This window comes from Bison bison, unplaced genomic scaffold (assembly GCF_000754665.1).
Source record: "Bison bison bison isolate TAMUID 2011002044 unplaced genomic scaffold, Bison_UMD1.0 scf7180017864072, whole genome shotgun sequence".
NCBI lineage: Eukaryota > Metazoa > Chordata > Mammalia > Artiodactyla > Bovidae > Bison > Bison bison.
The window spans coordinates 12,202,623-12,222,828 of record NW_011494644.1 but is presented as its reverse complement, the minus strand read 5'-3'; the positions used below and the strand labels follow the sequence as shown (position 1 = coordinate 12,222,828).

General features: G+C 47.5%; 1 protein-coding gene and 1 non-coding gene across 2 annotated transcripts in view; both read right to left on the bottom strand.

Moving 5' to 3' along the window:
- Positions 1-2,541: 2,541 nt before the first annotated feature.
- Positions 2,542-20,206, bottom strand: part of ITGAM (integrin, alpha M (complement component 3 receptor 3 subunit)) — a 38,939-nt gene continuing 21,274 nt past the window's right edge. Inside the window, exons 13-30 of the mRNA XM_010837371.1 lie at positions 18,607-18,747; positions 18,306-18,515; positions 13,703-13,833; positions 13,457-13,620; positions 10,630-10,784; positions 10,412-10,543; positions 10,107-10,180; positions 9,752-9,893; positions 9,534-9,656; positions 8,063-8,142; positions 6,897-6,980; positions 6,495-6,570; positions 5,340-5,447; positions 5,074-5,157; positions 4,806-4,919; positions 4,616-4,717; positions 4,279-4,389; positions 2,542-3,640 (exon numbers count right to left, since the gene is read on the bottom strand). Of these exons, the coding sequence (XP_010835673.1) occupies positions 3,569-3,640; positions 4,279-4,389; positions 4,616-4,717; positions 4,806-4,919; positions 5,074-5,157; positions 5,340-5,447; positions 6,495-6,570; positions 6,897-6,980; positions 8,063-8,142; positions 9,534-9,656; positions 9,752-9,893; positions 10,107-10,180; positions 10,412-10,543; positions 10,630-10,784; positions 13,457-13,620; positions 13,703-13,833; positions 18,306-18,515; positions 18,607-18,747 (2,103 nt within the window). The 3' untranslated portion in view covers positions 2,542-3,568. The remainder of the gene's footprint in view (positions 3,641-4,278; positions 4,390-4,615; positions 4,718-4,805; positions 4,920-5,073; positions 5,158-5,339; positions 5,448-6,494; positions 6,571-6,896; positions 6,981-8,062; positions 8,143-9,533; positions 9,657-9,751; positions 9,894-10,106; positions 10,181-10,411; positions 10,544-10,629; positions 10,785-13,456; positions 13,621-13,702; positions 13,834-18,305; positions 18,516-18,606; positions 18,748-20,206) is intronic.
- On the bottom strand, positions 11,605-11,676 carry TRNAG-UCC. The gene has a single exon. It is a non-coding gene; the product is annotated as a tRNA-Gly (tRNA).

Below are 20,206 nucleotides of genomic sequence, written 5' to 3'. Positions count from 1 at the left end.
AGTTGTGTCCGACTCTGTGTGACCCCACAGACGGCAGCCCACCAGGCTCCCCCATCCCTGGGATTCTCCAGGCAAGAACACTGGAGTGGGTTGCCATTTCCTTCTCCAATTCATGAAAGTGAAAAGTGAAAGTGAAGTCGCTCAGTCGTGTCCGACTCTTCGTGACCCCATGGACTGCAGCGTACCAGCGTACCAGGCCAGAGTACTGGAGTGGGGTGCCATTGCCTTCTCCTGGCATACTACAGGGGTCACAAAAAGTCAGACTTAGCAACTAAACAACAGCTAAGTAAGAAAAGAAGGCTGGAGGTTGCAGAGATTTATTCTGAACCAAGGGATCCCCAAAAGTAAAACCAAGGACAGACTTTCCCAGGTTTATCTGCTTCTTCACTAGAGATTTATGGCCCTGTTTATTAGTAACTTTGGGGTCATGCTAGGGTAATTTGTCACTAGAAATAATTTACTTTTTAACCCACCATTAAGCTCCTAGCAGGCTGAATCAACACAAGCTTCCAACACAAAGAGGCTATGTGGACTTTGAGCCTTGATTGCTTGTCCAAGGACTGCTGCCTGGCGGTATAGAGGCCCTCTCCTTTCCTGGGTCAGTTAAGGACTCTGGAGATCTTGAGGTCTTTTTTCTTTCAATTTAAGGAGGAAGAAAGTCATTTTAAGGGTTCTGAAGTCAGAAAAAGAAATTGTGTAGAACCATTTCAAGGTAGACTTCCCTGGTAGCTCAGTGGTGAAGAATTTGCCTGTCAATGCAGGAGACGTGGGTTCAATCCCTGGGTCAGGAAGATTCCCTGAAGAAGGAAATGGCAACCCACTCCAGTATTTTTGCCTGGGAAATCCTATGGAAAAAGAATCCTGGAGGGCTATAGTCCATGGGGTTGCGAAGAGTCAGACATGATTTAACGACTGAATAGCAACAAAGATACAAAGGGCCATTGTCTTATGGGTCACCCTTCGATGACATCTTATTGCATTTTGAATAAAACTGAAACTCCTCACTCTGGCTCACAAAGCACATATGCCCAGGCTCCCACCCACTCTTCCAGCCCCGACTCTGCTGCCCTCTGACTGGAAGGCTCCTGCCCCTACTTGAGTCAGGGGTCGCCTCCCCCAGGAATCTTCCCTCACCTGCCCTCCGTCCTAAATCATCCGGAGCAGATGTCCATCTAAGCCATAACTTCCTTGTCTCTCAATGAACTGCATGTACTTGCCATTTTTATTAACCTCCCTCACGCCTGCTGCAGGCCATTCCTCTGAGGCCATCAGGACAGCAAAAGAGAAAAGCTACGGAACCAGACTGAGCCAGGTTTGAATCCCACCTCCACCCCTTCCTTATCTGTATCAAAAGTGAAAGTGTTAGTTGCTCAATCCTGTCTGACCCTTTGTGACCCCATGGACTGTAACCTGCCAGGCTCCTCTGTCCATGGGATTCTCCAGGCTGGAATGCTGGAGTGGGTAGCCATTCTCTTCTCCAGGGGACCTTCCTGACCCAGGGATCGAACCTGGGTCTTCTACATGGTAGGCAGATTCTTTACCATCTGAGCCACCAGGGAAGCCCCACTTAGCGTATGACCTCAAGCAATTAGGATAATCTGGCAAAGCCTCAGCTTCCTCGAAAGTGAAATTCAGAGTAAATACCAAGATATGGCCACTTAGCAAGACTGGCGTGACAAGTAGGGCGGGTGCTAAGGGCAGAGTGGTAGGTGCTGCATTGGCGAAGGTTGGGAGAAGGGCAGCAGGAGAACTCCCCAGAGGAGGGAAGGCTAACTAGAAACAGGTAACAAAACTTCACCTGTACACACTCGGGAAAGCAAGTGCTATTGGTGCCCTGCCCCGATCCCTGCAGGCCGTGCCAGGGCACGGCTATGCTCCCTTGGTGGACTTCCGACCGGCAGCATCTGCAGCCCTTTCTCTGGCCACCAGAGCCCGCTCTGCCTCCATTCAGGGCTGGCTGGAAGTGTCAGGGAATTAACACTTCCTTCTCCACTAAGAGCAACTCTAAGCCAATAACTATGGGGCATGGTATAACCACTGAAAAAGACCCTGATGCCGGGAAAGATTGAAGGCAGGAAGAGAAGGGGATAACAGAGGACGAGACGGGTGGACGGCATCACTGACTCAATGGACATGAATTTGAGCAAACTCCGGGAGACAGTGAAGGACAGAAAAATCCTGGTGTGCTGCAACCCATGAGGTTGCAAAGAATTAGACACAACGTAGCAACTGAACAACACGGTGTATCTGTCTGTGCACCTTCTCTGCACAGGTAGGAAGCGTCGAGGTGGGGGTTCTACTTTATCTCCCAGACCTCCCCAGCCAAGTTACACTCGACAAGCTCATAGTGGTACCTCTGTTGATAATACACCCTTTACTGCCTGCCTTTCCCTCCCAGCTCACGTTCCTTCCCTACTGGTATTCCCTGGGGTCTCTCTTAAATAAGCATCTTTCACTCAAATTATTCTCTTGGGATTGCCTCTCAGAGAACTCAAATTTCTGCGAATGTATCCTATAAATTAGCCTACACATACGCAAAAACCACATATATTCAATTTATTAATCCACCATTTTTGTCACTGTGAGATTGGAAACAATATACCTCCCAGGCTTAGGATCCACCCACATAGTAGAATACAGAGCCACTATATAAAAGAATGAGAAAGTACTTTATATCTTGATAAAATAAAACAATGTCAGAGCCATATTCATGAAAAAAGCAAGATGTAACAGTATAAATAATGCATGCTGCCATTCGTGTAAAAAATTTGTGTGTGTGTTTGCATATCCCTAGAATCATTGTATAAAAAGAGATTAAAAAAAAAATCTTAGCAAAGGAGACCTCCAAACACATAACCTGGACTACCCTTTACAAGAGACCTGAATGGCTGGGAGATCAGGGTGGAAAGGAGAACCTTTTCATCATACACCTTTACACATTTTTTGACTTTGATACTACAGACAGGTTCATCTATTCAAAAAATAAAAGTACCATTAAAATAATAAATAAGTGAATACACAAAGAGAGGTACACCATTGTGCACTGAACATATCAGCTCTAGTGTGGAATGGTCAGACAGGCTCCTGCCGGTGGGCTCAGCCCCAGCTGCTTGGGCTCCTGCCAACCTGCAGGCTCACCCACCAAAGTAGGTCCTACTTCTTCAGGGGAAAGCGCGGGAGGATTTGTTGGCCTTCCCTTTGTGTTCACCCGCAAGAGCTGCCATCACCTCTGCCCCCAAGGAAGAACCAGTGGCATCTTCACCCACACACAAGGAAGCCCAAGCAACCCCCTTTGGCCCCAGACCTTGTGCTGAAGGCACTTATCTTGGTTCAAGAGCAATCTAAGCCACACACACAACTCAGACTCATGCATGTGCACGCACACACACACACACACACATGCCTGTGCACACGGATGAGAATGGCAACCCAAGCAGGTCGCTCCTGAGTGAAACGTCACAGCCCCGATTTCCTAATAGAGGTGTCCATCCAGCAGCCTGGGCACCCACTCTTTGGTCCCATCACGTCCTGTCTGCTGCAAGGGAGGCCACTTGTGGGGAAGGAGCTGTTACTGGGGGGTATCCACATCGGGACCAGGTTCAGTCATCATGTCCTTGTACTGTCGTTTGAAGAAGCCGAGCTGTGGAGGCAGAAGCGAGTGAGTGAGGGCACCCAGGCTGGGGGAAGGGGGTGGGTGAAAGCCATGCAGGACAGGCAGGGAGACTGCGGGACCAAGAGGCGCAAAGAAAAAACACGGCAGGGTGTAGAATAGCCCTGGGGAAAGTGGAACAGGAAGGGCATTGCTACTGGGAAAGGAAAGAAATAGAAAGCATAAGCAGGACTACTCCTTATATAGCAATTGTACCAGAGACCATTCTAAGTTCTCTAGAGTTATGAAGCCAATGACCTCCACAAAATGGGTGTTTCCCTAGTGACTCAGATGGTAAAGAATCTGCCTGCAATACAGGAGACCCAGGTTCAATCCCTGGGTCAGGAAGGAGAAGGAAATGGCCACCCACTCCAGTATTCTATCCTGGAGAATTCCATGGACAGAGAAGCCTGGTGGGCTACAATCCATGGGGTGGCAAAGAATCGGACAAGACTGAGCGACTTTCACTTACATTTAGTCTCATTGTACAGCTGAAGAAACTGAGGTTCTCTGACACCCCCCCACCCAGGTCACCCAACTGGCAGCAGAAGTGGGAGTTGACAGTGCTGAGTGAGAAGCAGTGGGGTGGGGGAGGGGAGCGGGCAGGGAGAGGGTCCCGGGGGAGTTACCTTGTACAGACCGGCAGAGATGAGGGCCAGCAGCACAAGCCCCCCTACCGAGCTGCCCACGATCAGCGGGATAGGGTTATGTACTTCGTAGGACTCCACCTTGGTCCCTGTCTGGAGCAGGGAGAGGGGAAAGGGTACGTCAGAGGAGAAAGACTCTGGGTTTCTGGGGGTTCCCCAGTCAGACCTTGTGTGCTCCCTGAACACCATGACTAACCCCTCCCTGTCCCCTGTCCCCTCCAGGCCCAGCACTCACTCCTCCTGCCCATTCTTCTCTCTCCCCCACAAGCCCAGCCTCCTTTCCTGCCTCTAATGGTCGCGCTGTGTCCCAGACACATACCTGGGCCATCACAAACGCATCCTGCCCTGGAAGCAGGGTGAACTTTGACTCATCAAATAAGATCTCCGCTTTGCTCACAACTTGAAGGTGGTTGTGTGAAGTCTGTGGGAGAGAGAGAGGATGGGAACTGGACCCCTAGGCCCTGAAGGATCATGATTCATGCCCAGCCGAGCCTCGGGCCCCCACAGACCTTGATGTACCAGTCAAACGAGAAGTTGCTCTTGAGGGTGACCTTGAACTCCTCCTGAATGCCAAAGGATGGGATGGCACACTGGATTCTCTGGCAGACAGCAACGGAGCAGTTCTGGGGAAGGGAGGAGAAGAGATAGGTGAGCAGGAAAGCTGGATGCAGGACTTGCCCTGTGAGCCCAGGCTGCTCAGTTGAGAGGTAGTACTGGGCACGGTGAGGGGGTGGCACATAGTCTGCGTGCAGCCCTGAGGCCGGGGCTTAGTCTCACCAGCACCGGGCTCTTCTTAAGCTCCGCCAGGAAGTCAGAGTGACGAGGGGCAACCTCCGTGGTGTTACATCCACTGGACACGTCCTGAGGAAAAGGGACACGATGAGGAAGGGATTGAAGTGAGGCTCCCAGGTCCACCCTCCAGGTCAGGAGAGGGTCGGGAATGGCTCCACAATCCAACAGAAGAAGCAGAAACGATTTTAGGAAAGACCAGGGGGCTGTGGAGGGAGGAGCTGGGCCCACTCCTCAGAGCCGTCTGGGCTTACCTGGGAGAAGGTGACCTGGGGCTGGGACCACACAGGCACCTTGTTCAGCCGGATGGGGATCCAGAAGACCACACTGATGGGCAGTTTCTTCCTGCCCAGGTTGTTGAACTGCGTGATGGGGGAAGGGTGGGTATCAGGGCTCTGGCTTTTCCACCCCCACCAGCAACTAGAATCAGGTTTCCCACTCCCAAACATCAGGGGAGTCCTGGGAAGGGGCCCAGGACTGAATAAGGCCTCACAAACCCAAGCACCCTGCCTTCTGATGCTTTCTGAGAGGTAGGAGAGTGTAGTGGTTAAATTCCACTCCTGAGCCAAACAGGCTGTCGTAAGCAGCAGCTCTTCCACTTACTAAGGGTGACACCAGGGGGCGTGTTCTGTTAACCTCTCTGAGCCCCAGTTTCTGCATCTATAAACTGGGGGAGACGACAATGCCTCCATCACAGAGTCATTAGGAAGATGAAGAAAAAAGTAATTACATACATGGTGTATACACAGGCATGCTCAGTCACTTCAGTCTCTCTGTGACCCTATCGACTGTAACCTGCCAGGCTCTTCTATCCATGGGGATTCTCCAGGCAAGAATACTGGAGAGGGTTGCCGTGCCCTCCTCCAGGGGATCTTTCCGACCCAGGGATTGAACCTGGTCGCCTCCATTGCAGGCAGATTCTTTACTGCGGAGCCACCGAGGAAGTCCCATGTATATACATGTGTGTGTGTGCATGTGTGATGCACATGCTTGTGTGTGTGTGAGGAGTCAGAGCAAGCTTAGAAGAAAGCCTGGCCCAAAGCAGGCACCTCATGCATGTTTCCCATCATTCTTTTTTTTTTGACAACACAACACGTGAGATCTTTGTTCCCTGACAAGGACCGAACCCGTGTGCCCTGCAGTGGAAGAGTGGAACTTTTTAAAAAGATTTTTTGATGTGGAACATTTTAAAAAGTCTTTATTGAATCTGTTAAAATACCGCTTCTGATTTACGTTTGGGTTTTTTGCCCTGAGGCATGTGGGATCTTAGTTTCCTGACTAGGGATCAAACTTGTGTCCCATGCAGTCAAAGCACGGAGTCTTAACCACTGGACCCCAGCGAAGTCCCTCCCCATTGTTCTTTCCTGTCATCCTGGTTTCCCTCCCCAGGCTCCTTCTCCACTCCCCACCTGATACTGATGCTCCATAGCGTGTATGGTCTTCTCTGAGGCTGTGAAGTTGAGATATTTGGTGGAGGCCTCAAGGCTGACGGGAGAAAGAAGAAGGGGCAGGAAGTGACAGAACATCAGGGGAGTTCTGGGAGGGGGTCTCGGGCTAAGGGTGTTAAGGGGTGAACAGGCACACAGGAAATGCAACTGAGAGAGCGAGAGCACGACGGTGTGCGAGGACCGTGTCGGGGGACCCGCATCGTGTGGCAGTTTGGCCCCCAACACACACACACAAATGCACACGTGTGCACACATAACTTCAGACACACACAAGCACCCGCGCACAGACTCGCGCACAGATGCTCGATGCGCCATGTCCAGCCCAGGGGTGAAGGCAGAGCAAAAAGCCCCGGAAGCCAGTACCTGGTGACCACCATATACACAGCGTATTTCACAGGCAGCTCCAGCTGGAATTGAGTTTTGTTGTTCCCCGGCATGTTGTTCTCACTGAAGGGAAACAGAGAGCTCTGACCAGCTCTTGAGAATTGAGAATCAGCCTTTCCTTCTCCTATTTCTCCTTTACCCTCTAGCACCAACCAACCATTGAGTCCTGTGCTCTCAGCATCTTAAACACTGTCCTTTAAATCCAACAGAGGAAATAGAGATTGTAGGGAAGCCCAGGGCTGCCCCGTGGAGTTCAGGCCCATCCCAACTCAGCAGGATGGATGCCTGGAGCACCTTCTTTTTCTCACTGGTCCCCTGAACTCAAAACCACTCCTGCCCTAATCCCCTGCCCTCCTGGAGAGAGATCTTTCTAGCATGCAAAGGTGATCACATCCTGTCCCTCCCAAGTTCAACGGCAAACTCCTTAATAGCACCTGTCGGTCATTACATGAAATGGGCCATATCTAACCAAGTCCTTCAACTCTGCCTCCTGAGCTCAAACTTAGCCTGACATTTGCCATATCCCAGCATGGCTTGGTCCACACTTCCTTCTCTCTGTATTCATGCCCACCTTCAATTTGTGCCTTTGCTGGGCTTCCCTCGTGGCTCAAATGGAAAGAATCTGCCTGCAATGCAGGAGACCCGGGTTTGATCCCTGGGTTGGGAAGATCCCCTGGAGAAGGGAATAGCTACCTGCTCCAGTATTCTTGGCTGGAGAATTCCATGGACAGAGGAGCCTGGTGGGCTATAGTCCATGGGGTCACAAACAGTCGGACATGACTGAAAGACTAACACTTTCTTTCACTTTTTCTGGCTAACTCACAGCCCAAATGAATCTTCCTCTCTGAACACCAAACTCCCAACAACACTGGACACCATTCATTTCATGGTAATCATCAACTGTCCTGTCCATCCTTGCCACTAAATTATAACCTCCATGAGCCAGGAACCACAGCCATCTTGTCTGTTGCTATCCCATCAGCCCTGGGCAACATGCCTGGCATGGGGTGGGTGCTCAGTTGGCATTTCTGGAGTGAATGAATGAGCTGAAGGGAGAACCAGTGGGGAGAGGGCAATGGTCCACCATCAGCACGGGGCTGGGACCTCAAAACTGATGATGTGGTGGGAAGCCAGGCATAGCTCACCTGGTAACATTGGCCTTGAGAAGTAGCTTGTTTCCAAAGTAAGTATCAGGATTCACATCAAATGTGACATTAAAGGTGATCTGGAGTTGGAGAAAGGAGAGACAGTGACAAGAGGAAGAGAGAAGAAACATCCCGGATGTTCATCAGCTGAAGAATGGGTAAATAAAATGTGGTACATCCATACAACAGAGTGTTATTCAGCAATAAAAAGAATCAGAGTATTAATACATCTTGCAACATGGGTAACCCTTGAAAGCGTGATGCTCAAAGAAGCCATCATATTGTATGATTCTATTCATATGAAATACCCAGAATAGGTGAATCTCAAGACAGAAAATAGATTAGTGGTTGCCTAGAACTGGGACAGATGGGAAGACATAGGCTGATGGCCAAAGGGAGCAAGGTGTTTTGGGGGGTTTTATAAAATACTCTAGGACTTCCCAGGCTGTCCAGGGGTTAAGAATCTGCCTTGCAATGCAGGGGACTCGAATTCAATACCTGGTCGGGGAACTAAGATCCCACATGCCTTGGAGCAACTAAGCCCGAGTGCTACAACTACTGAGCCTGTGGACCACAACTAAAGAGTTCATGAGCTGCAGTGAAAGATCCTGCATCTAAGACCCAATGCAGCCAAACAAATAAGTAATATTTTAAACATTAAATTAAAAATATAATACTCTAAAATTGATCACGCTGATGAATGCACAACTCTGTGAACATTTCAAAAGCCAGTGGATTGTATACTTTTCTCAGTTTATTTATTTATTCATTTTTGACTGCATGAGGTCTTGGGGTGTGTGGGCTCTCTAGCTTAGATTGTGGCACTTGAGCTTAGATTGCCCAGTGGCATGTGGCATAGGATCTTAGTTCCCTAACCCAGGATCAAGCCCGTGTCCCCTACATTCCAAGTCAGATTCTCAACCACTTGACCATCAGAGAAGTCCCTGGATCATATACTTTAAATGTTTGTGTTAGTCATTCAGTCATGTCTGACTCTTTGTGACACCATGGACTATATAGCCTGTTAGGCTCCTCTGTCCATGGAATTCTCCAGGCAAGAATACTGGAGTGGGTTGCCATTCGCTTCTCCAGGGAATCTTCCCAACCCAGGAATCAAATCCAGGTCTCCTGCATTGCAAGCAGATTCTTTATTGTCTGAGCTTCCAGGGAAGCCCAATGGGTGTATTGTAATGGTAGATGGATTTTTATCTCAGCAAAACTTTTTTTCAAAAAAAAAAAAAGAGAGAGAGAGAGAAAGAAAGATCTACTTTTAAAAAGAAGAAGGAGAAGGGAATTCCCTGATGGTTCAGTGGTTAAGATTTCACATTTTCATTGCCAAGGGCCTGAGTTCAATACCTGGTCCAGGAACTAAAATCCCACAAGCCATGCAGTGTGGGAAGAAGGAGAAGAACTAGGGAAGAATCCAGAAGAAAACAAAGGAGAAAAAGGGAGGAGGAGCCAGCAGTCTGACCTCCGAGTTGTCTAGGAAAATGGGGTGGTTTATGCCACAGCTGGTTCTCTTCAAGATTCCAGACCCTTCGGTGGAGACATCAGACTCACAGGTCAGGCGCCAGAACCGTTGTGAGCGCTGGTTCTGGAAGGCAAGGGAGGCAGAGCTGGTGAAGTCAGCTGGCAGCCACGGGGGTGGGGCAAGTAAAGTCAGACGGAGCCTGAGAAGGGTTTGGCTACCTGGCTGCTTGACACCCTCCGGTAGGACAAGCCAGACGGGTAGAAGAAGGTGACCTGAGTTCTGTAGGAGTCCTCGCCCTCGTTTCTCACAGTCACCGTCACGTTCAAGTCCCGGGGTCCACCCACCACCAGGGTGTCCAGGCTGTGGAAGGAAGAAGCCAGGCCATGAGAGGCTGGGGGCTTCCCTGCCGCGAATGTGCTCTGGAGGGAAGGAGGCGCAGACACTGGGAGAGAGAAGATAGTGGATGAGGCGGTAGCAGCTGCTCTGCACCAGGCTCCCTTGGGGGCCAGGAGGAGAACAGAGCGCCAGGTCATGGTGCAGTTTTGGGGGTAAAAAAGAGGACAGGGAACTCACTCCATAAAACTGAAGGTGATGCTGAGGTCATCCTGGCAGACGGTGTCATTGCCACAGTTCTTCTCAAAGGGAAGCTGCCAAACACGGAATATGAGAAAAACAAAAGGTAATCGGGACAGGATGTAAAAAGAAACAGCAAAGTGAAATCTCGAAATAAAGTGAAAGTGTTAGTTGCTCAGTCGTGTCCGACTCTTTGGGACCCCATGGACTGCAGCCCGCCAGGCTCTTCTTGCCTGTGGGATTCTCCAGGCAAGAATACTGGAGTGAGTTGCCCTTTCCCGCTCCAGGGGATCTTCCCGACTCACCGAGGCTGTGAAGAGTCTCAGAGCATCCACAGCCAGCACTGGCCTGAGGCCCCCATAATTGTGTGCAGGCTCCCCCACCAGAGAGAAGTTGAGGCGCAGAGCAATGGGGGTCACTGAGTCCTCCACACAATCCTGAGAGACAGTGAGGGGTCGGTGGTCCAGCCTTCTCAGCTTCACAAGCCCACCCCCTGCTTGGAGGATGGTCACCCCCTGCTCACCAGTAACCGGAGCTTCAGGGTCTCGCATTTCTGACTCAGCCTCAGCGTCTCTACACGTCTGCGTGTGCTGTTCTGTGTCTCATCAAAGATGGCCACAGAATGGGGGCGACCTGGGTCCAGAGCCAGGTCATAGGTGATAGTGCTCTGGGTATCTCCTGAAGGGGTGGGAAGAATGGCGGTAAGGAGCCTGGCTTTGGAGTCAGACTGGCAAGAGGTGGCGGCCCTGTTCCTCTGCTCCCCAGCTGTCCAACTTTGGCCACATTAGTTGACCTCCCTGTGTCTCTCAGTTCCTTATTTTAAAAAATTATTTCTGTGTTGATTTGGCTGAGCCAGGTCTTAATTGCAGCACACAGTGCTGGAAACAGTGGCAAATTTTATTTTCCTGGGCTTCAAGATCACTGCAGCCATGAAATTAAAAGATGCTTGCTCCTTGGAAGAAACCTAGAAAGCATATTAAAAAGCAGAGACATCACTCTGCTGACAAAGGTCCATCTAGCCAAAGCTATGATTTTTCCAGTAGTCATGTATGGATGTGAGACTCGGACCACAAAGAAAGCAGAGCACTGAAGAACTGATGCTTTTGAACTGTGGTGCTGGAGAAGACTCTTGACAGTCCCTAGGACTGCAAGGAGATCAAACCAGTCATTCCTAAAGGAAATCAACCCTGAATAGTCATTGGAAGGACTGATGCTGAAGCTGAAGCTCCCACACTTCGGCCACCTGATGCAAAGAACCAATTCATTGGAAAAGACCCTGATGCTGGGAAAGATTGAGGACAGGAGGAGAATGGGGCAACAGAGGATAAGATGTTCGGAGGGCATCACCAACTCAATGGACATGAATTTAAGCAAACTACGGGAGATGGTGAGAGATAGGGAAGCTTGGCATGCTGCAGTTCATGGGGTCACAAAGAGTCAGATACAATTTAGTGACTGAACAACAACATGGGGTCTTTTTGCAGCATGCGGGATCTACTTCCCTGACCAGGGATCGAACCCTGGCCTCTGCATTGGAAGTGCAGTGCCCTAACCACTGGACAAACAGGGAGGTTCCTCCTCATTTTTAAATTGAAGATAATAATTATTTCTTTCCAACAGTGAAAATAAAATTGTGCCTATGAAGCATTTAGCATAGTGCCTGCCACATAATAAATGCTCAGTAATTAATACCTATTCTGTTACAAGATAGAAAATTAAGTAGAGGGATGGTATGGGGAGGGAGGAGGGTTCAGGATGGGGAACACATGTATACCTGTGGCAGATTCATTTTGATATTTGGCAAAACTAATACAATTATGTAAAGTTTAAAAATAAAATAAAATTTAAAAAAATAAAAAAAAATACTAAAAAAAAGTATATTGCTTTTCACTTTTTTCTCTTTGTCTTTGTTCTTCAGCAGTTTGTACCTTGGGATGGTACAGTGTCTGGTGTTGTGGGCATTGGTGTAAGGTACCAATTTATGGTTCCTTTTATATTTATCTTGCTCTGACTTGGTAGAGAATCTTGATGTCTTTCACCAGTTTTAGAAAAGTCTTTACCACCATTTCTTTTTTAAATTCTATTTTATATTGAAGTATAGCTGATTAACAGTGTTGTTTTAGTTTCAAGTATACAGCAAAGTGATTCAGTTATACATATACATATTTTTCAGCTCCTTTTCCATTATAGGTTAAACAAGATATTGATTGAATATAATTATCTGTGCCATACAGTAAATCCTTGTTTACCTATTTTATATATAGTGATGTATATCTGTTTGTTCTGCTCCTAATCTGCTATTAAATGTATTGAATTCTCAATTCCATTCCATTTGTTTTTCAGTGCTAGTTGTTTCCATTGAACTCTTAGGAAATCCAGATTTTTTTTATGACGTTCTCCATCCTTTCCTCTTTATTCTTGAAGATATTAATTTTAGTTATATTTTAAATTCTGGTTTGATAATTCTAATATTTGAATCATCTGTGGGTCTATATCTATTGTCTGTTGTTTCTCTTGCTTGCCGGTCTCAATGGACATTTTCCCAATAGAAGGACCAAGGTGTTTTTCAATGCCCCACTCAAATCTCTGCTTCCCCAGCAGCTGGATTTCTTTTCAACTCATTAGCTCTTCAGTTGCTGTCTTCCACTGAGTTTCTGGAAGTATTGACCTGGACATGCATGACTTAGAAGTCAGCCAATGACTTTGTATGGAATTTCCATGTATTTTGGGGGATCTTCTCTGTAATTCTCTACTCTCCAAGACTTCACTCTCAATTTCTAGCCATCTTGTTTGCCCCGAACCCTGACTGCTATCTCCTCAGTCCAGTAAGATTATTGCTAGAAAACTAATTTTATCTCCTCCCCTTGTTTCTCTCTAGGACCACCGTTACTCTTTCTCACCCCAAGCACAATGCCACTCAGAATAGAGACAAGGGAGGGAGTCAAGTTAGTTGTGATAAAATACATGTCTGAATGCTTTGCGAGTTTGTGCTTTGCTTCATCAGCTCAGTCTCCCCTTTGAACAAATTATTGTTGCTGTTTAGTTGCTAAGTCATGTCCAACTCTTTGCAACCCCATGGACTATGGAGCTTGCCAAGCTCCTCTGCCCACCTCTCAGTTAAAAAAATATATCTGATTAGTTCACAGGGTGGGGCCCTTCATTCTATAGAGAACTGAGACTGTAAAGAAGTGCCAGAGACTTACTTCTTTGGTGGTGTTTTCTGGGCCTCCCCACCCATGCTCTAGCAGGGGAACCATCTGCTTACTCCATCCAAGCTTGAAGAAGGCTATCAGAGCCCATCAATGTCCCCAGTCATTTTAACCTCTTGAAATTCACCCACTCAGCCTCACCTTCTCCCAGTCGGTCCCATGTGCTCTTGCGAACTTGGAGGCAGACTTTGACCTGCCCAGCAATCTGGCCTTTTACCACTGGGTCACGACACTCATACACATTCCTCTTCACTTCCTTGGGTGTGAACTCCATCGTCGCCTCAACTTTCAGCACAGGCTGTGACCTGGGGGGAAGCCAGAGGGCCATCAGGGGCCATCGTACAGCAAACACACTCCTTAAAAAGAAGATACCTGGTATGCTCTCACCTGAGCAGCAGCACATGCCCCTGAGCCCCGACAGCCAAGTCTACCAATCCATCCATTGTGAGGTCCTGGCCCCCGCTCAGTGACTGCCCAAAATACTGAAGCTTGGGGGAGATCTGTGAGCCTGTGATCCGCTGACGGTGGAAAAGAGGAGGCGAGAAAGAGGTGGGAAAGAACAGAGAAGAGAGTAACTCAGTCTCCCAGGGTGACCCAAGGAGAGACTGTCTGGGCTCCACTCAAGTCACACCTCCCACAATTTCTTTAAAAATTAGGGTAACTATTCAGCTTTAAACCACAACCTTGAGATGATATAAAAAATTTCCATAATTGCTGGGTTTTCCAGAGAAAATAAGAAGCTTCACAGGAAAGAAGAGACAGTATACTATTTGACTCAGCTGAATCTCTTGATTCAGCTGGATCTCTCTTACGTGGTCAGGAAAATGCAAACACTCTGTATTGACCTAACCAAATTTATCATATAAATTTAATGTGGGGGTGGGATGCAAAGCATGTGAATATCTGAAAAGAGAGGCCTCAAAGAGAGCTCAGTCCTCACCTTCCATAGTAGGAAGTCAACGCAAAAACAAAAATCAAGCAGCAGCAATATAATTGTGTCCTTGGCAAGTACAGAGAATCATTGAAAGAGCTGAAAGTGGTTTCCTCAAGAGGAGGAAAAACAAAGAGGAAATCACAGTGTGGGTATGAAAATTGTTACTTTTCATAATAAGCTATTAGGAACAATTTTGACTCTTCAATCTATGTGGAAAATTAATACTGAAAGGATCAGTTCAGTTCAGTCACTCAGTCGTGTCTGACTCTTTGAAACCCCATGGACTGCAACACACCAGGCTTTCCTGTCCATCACCAACTCCTGAAGCTTACTCAAACTCATGTCCATAGAGTCAGTGATGCCATCCAACCATCTCATCCTCTGTTGCTCCCTTCTCCTCCTGCCTTCAATCTTTCCCAGAATCAGGGTCTTTTCCAGTGAGTCAGTTCTTCACATTAGGTGGCCAAAGTATTGGAGTTTCAGCTTCAGCATCAGTCCTTCCAGTGAATATTCAGGACTGATTTCCTTTAGGATGGACTGGTTGGATCTCCAGTCCAAGGGACTCTCAAGAGTCTTCACCAACACCACAGTTCAAAAGCATCAATTCTTTGGTGCTCAGCCTTCTTTATAGTCCAATTCTCACATCCATGCATGACTACTGGAAAGATCATAGCTTTGACTATATAGATCTTTGTTGGTGAAGTAGTGTCTCTGCTTTTTAATATGCTGTCTAGGTTGGTCATAGGTTTTCTTCCAAGGAGCAAACATCTTTTAATTTCATGGCTGCAGTCACCATCTGCAGTGATTTTGGACCCCCCCTCCCAAAAAAAATAAAGTCTAACTGAAAGGATAACAGCCAAATATATTAAGAAATTTTAAAAGTGACTTTGTCACGTACTTAATGCCACTGAAGTGTGTACACTTAAAAATGGTTAAGGGGGTGAGTTTTAGGTCATGTATATTTTACTGCCATTTTTAAAGTGAAGTTGTCAACTGGAAAGAAGAATGAGGAAGTGCAGGACGCTGGAAATGTGCTATATCTTCATCCGGGTGGTGCTTACTTGGGTTCACAGATGTGAAAATTCAACACTTAAGATTTGTGTGTTTACTGAACATATATTATACTGCAAATTTTTTTGAGAAAAAATTATTATATCCTATTGGGAGGAAGCTTTGTCTTGAAATTATATAATATGGTAGTTGGGAGATCCATAGGACACTTGCTTGTTGAAATACTGAGCACCACAGTTCCAGTAATAGAAAAAGAACAAGTAAAAATTACAAACAGTAGAACAATAAGCTTGCATGATCGTTTTTGCATTTATTTTTAATTCCAAAGTCTGTGGTGTGGGAGAGGAGAATGTGAGTGGAGTGGGAGTGTGTGTATGGGTGTGAGTGGACGTGGGCGTATGGGGGCTGCGGGTGCGTCTGAGTGTGGGTGTGAGTGGGTGTGGGCATGGGTGGGGATGGGTGTACGGGGGTGTGGGTGAGAGTGGGTGAATGTGTGGACCCTCCCTTTACCCTTGTTTTCCTTTCCAGGCCAAGTTCTGGTAAAGATAAAGGGCAGAAGGAGCTAGGGCTTTTGCTGTTTACTTTAGATCTTTTAACTTATACAAGCATGTAAAGTGTTGTAATAAAAATAGAGTAAAACCAGAGCCTTCAAATCCCATTTACACAAAGAAACAACAGATGCCAATGAGAAAAAGGCTTAACTATAATATTCATAAAATTGCGGAAAGAGGTTCCGTGACACAGAGGGAAGAATGTGAGGAGTGCTGGGCTGTAACTAAAGAACATGTGACTACTGATGACCTCGAGCCCTAGAAGCCTGTGCTCTGCAACAAGAGAAGCCACTGCAATGAGAAGCCTGAGCATCGCAACTAGAGAATAACCCCTGCTGGCCACAACTAGAGAAAAACCGGAAAAGCAATGAAGATTCAGTGCAGCCACAGATAAACAAGTAGAATTATTTTTTTAAAAGGAGTGTGTGAAAAATACTAGGGCTGACATAGCATCATAGTCCATACACTAGAATGGGCAAAATTGATCTATGGTGGAAAATAATTGGAACAGTAGCTTCCTCTAGGATGGAGTGGGGTCAGAAATTGACTGGGAGGGGACAGGTGGGAACTTTCTAAAGTGATCATGATGTTCGGTACAGTAAGTGAAATTGCTCAGTTGGGTCCGACTGTTTGCAACTCCATGGACTGTAGCCTGCCAGGCTCCTCTGTCCATGGAATTTTACAGGCATGTACCTTCATAGAATTATTGGGGGTTGTTTGTTTGGTTTTTGTTTGTCTAGTCACCACACAGCTTTCAGGGTCTTAGTTCCCCAATCAGGGATTGAACCCAGGCCATGGCAGTGAAAGCACTGAGTCATAACCGCTGGACCGCCAGAGAATTCCCAGGATTGTGGGTTATATTTTTCAAAATTCATCAACTGGCCAAAGATCTGTGCATTTCCTGTCTATACATTTTATTTTAAAAATAATGGTAAGCAAATATTAAATTCTAATTAATGATATACATGGTGAGGCATTTAGGGGTGAAGTTGGACTGGTGTTGCAAATTACTTTGAAATGCATTTTAAAATGTGTTGAACTGATGAACAAGTAGAAAAGGATGAATATAAGGATGGAGATGTGAAAAAGTAAATCTAGTAAAATATTCATAGTAGATTTTAGCTTATAAATACATGGGTGTTCACTATACATTGAAATTTTTCTTAATAAAATGGAAATTTTTACTGATGCCTGGGGCTCTGTACATACATGCTTCCGTCATGTCTGACTCTGCCACCCTATGGACTGTAGCCTACCAGGCTCTTATGTCCATGGGATACTCCAGGCAAGAATACTGGAGTGGTTTGCCATGCCCTCTTGCAAGAGATCTTCCCGACCCAGGGATGAAACCCATGTCTCCTGCATTGGCAGATGGGTTCTTTACTGCTGGTGCCACTTGGGAAGCCCCTGGAGCCCTGACCTCAGGCCAATTGAATCAGACCCCGTACTGGCAGGGCCTATGCACCCATTTTTTAAGAATTTCAGGTGATGTTAGTAGGGTTGAACCTTGTGAGGGATTTGGCAGGAGTGATGAAGGAACAGAGAAAGGACATAAGAAAAATTTGGGGGGAAAAATGCTGGAAAAAAGTCAGAGACCAGAAGACTGGATGGCCTCAGTGGGCTGTAAGGGAGAAAGCCAGACTGTGGGGGTCTCTTTAGACAGTGGGCTTCATCTGGCAGGAAAGAGGGAGCCTCTTCAGGAGGAAACCAGTTGTGGCAATCAACATTTCAAATGACCAGCCATCAGGATCAGCTACACAATTTGCAGGACCCCATGGGGGGAAAACACTGTAGGACTCCTTATTCAAAAGTTAAGAATTTCAAGATGGCCGGAGCAGAGCATTAATCTAAGCACAGCGCCCTTCTGAGAGAGGAGCCCTGAGTGGCCACACAGGTCACACACCCATGACGCATGCAGTCCTGGTAGAATGGCCAACCATAGGGCTTCCTGTGTTGTGAGACTTCCACTGCTAAAATCAGGAGGTTAGTTAGTTACTGTTAGTTGCTCAGTCGTGTCTGACTCTTTGCAACCCCACGGACTGTAGCCCACCAGGCTCCTCTGTCCATGGAATTCTTCAAGCAAGAATACTGGAGTGGATTGCCATTTCCTCCTCCAGGGGATCTTCCCAAGTCGGGTCTCCTGCATTGCAGACAAATTCTTTACCATTTGAGCCAACAGGGAAGCCCCAAACCAGGACAGATGTGGGGCAAACCAGATCTATTGGTCATCCTATGAAGACTGAGATTCAGAGGAGAAGAATGTCTACATCCAACACTCGCGGCTCGCCATTCATTACCTCTGAGCCTTCATCTTCCCTCCTGTAAAGGGGCAGCAGCGATGCTGACCCTGTGCACCTCCTCCAGTTGTGGGCAGAATGAATCTTTTCTGTGAAGTGTGTATTATTTTTGAAGGTTCTGAAAAGGGCTTCTGGGAGAACTGACCTGGCAGCTGAGGGAATGTTGATTTAGAAAGGGACAGATGATCCGGCCTCACCTGGCTGTGAGAGGGGCTGATGCCCAGTTTTGAGGTTCCATGGAACAGGTAGACAGCACCCTGGTTCTCCTGCTCTCCCGGGGCCCCAATGGCCACATCCACCAGCCTGTCCCCATTCACATCCCCCAGCGCTGTCAGGGCTGCCCCAAAGCGGCCCCAGGGGTGGCCCGGCTCCCCTCGCAGGACAGCATCACAGTGCCACTTAGCTCTCTGCAGAACAAAAATAGTGTCAGGCCCACCCCAGGCGACCCCTCCATCCCACAGCCAGACCCCACCCAGCCCGGGTCTCATCACTACTCACCCCCCGGGGAAAGGGGCACACAGACACCTGGCCCCCTCGCATCTGCTCATAAAAATGGGGGGCCCCGATGAGGACCAGGTCGGAGCTGCCATCTCTGTTGACATCCACGGAGCAGAGGGAGGCCCCAAAGTAGGAGCCAATCTGAAAGAGATAAGGCCAAGATCACATACCTCTTCCCACCTAAAACAGGGCATGGGGGTTTTCTCCCTGGGACGTAGAATCACGCCTGCCGAGGAAGGCCCTTTGGAGTGGATGAGATCCTCTCCCTGTTTCATGATCAATCCTTGTTTGAATGTACTGCCAGCTGAAGAGCCTGTTATAGAGTTGATGGGCGGTGGTGAGGATTCACCCTAAACCGTGTTCCAGGGAGATAATTAAGGTAGCAAAGAAGTTGGATTTGAAAATACAGACAGGGGCTTCCCTGATAGTCCAGTGGTTAAGAACCCCCCTGCCAATGCAGAGAAAGCAGGTTCCATCCCCAGTTGGGGAACCAAGGTCCCACATGCTGCGGGACAACTGAGCCTGAGTACCATAACTACTGAGTACCATAACTACTGAGTACCATAACTACTGCACACCACAACTAGAGAGAAGCCTGCACCCGCGACAAAGAGTCCTCGAGAGGCTATGAAATATTCCATGCACTGCAACTAAGCCCCAGAGCAGCCAAAAATAAAATAAATATTTTTTTAATTAAAAAGAAAAAGAAAATATCGAGAGAAAAGCCTGGAAGACCACACGGGATATCCTTTCAATATGTTGGAAGTCTTTAGGGGGTAAATCAAAGTTGGCAGTCTGGCTTTAATAAGGGATCAACTGGCTTGGATGAAAAATAACTATTGTTACAGGAAATTTTTTGCATGATATTGAGAAATAATGTTTACATTTTAAAAGAATTTTAAAATATGTTCAAAAAATATCAAGATATGTTCTCTGTAAATGGGTAGACTTCATCCATAGAAATCACCCCTTTAGTCATTCATTCATTCAACAAACAAAGGGTTGCTCTTTGCTGAGTGTGAGGCTGGGTAGTAGAGATGGTGCCTTCAAGGCTTTTAGTTCAGGAGGTTGGAAGGGAGAACAGTACCAGATAAAAGGGAGATGTATATGGAAATTTCTAATTTGTGGGGCAAGTTCAAGGAAGGAAAAGTGCAGATGGCATCAAGACAGTGACTCACTACTGTCTGATTTCTGCCCCACACGCCTCTGAGGGAAGCCTCCTGATAGTCCGGGCATGTGCATGCTGCTGCTGCTGCTGCTAAGTCACTTCAGTCGTGTCCGACTCTGTGCGACCCCATAGACGGCAGTCCACCAGGCTTCCCCGTCCCTGGGATTCTCCAGGCAAGAACACTGGAGTGCTAAGTCGCTTCAATTGTGTCCGACTCTTTGCGACTGTATGGATTGCAGCTCGCCACGCTCCTCTCTCCATGCAGAGGACACTCTTGCCTGAATTCCCCAGGAGATCTTAATAGATTCTTGCCTGGATTTCTCAGGCAAGAATACTGGAGTGGGTTGCCAGGCCCTCCTCCAGGGGATCTTCTCCACTCAGGGATCGAATCCATGTCTCCTGTGTTTCTTGCACTGCAGAAGGATTCTTTAC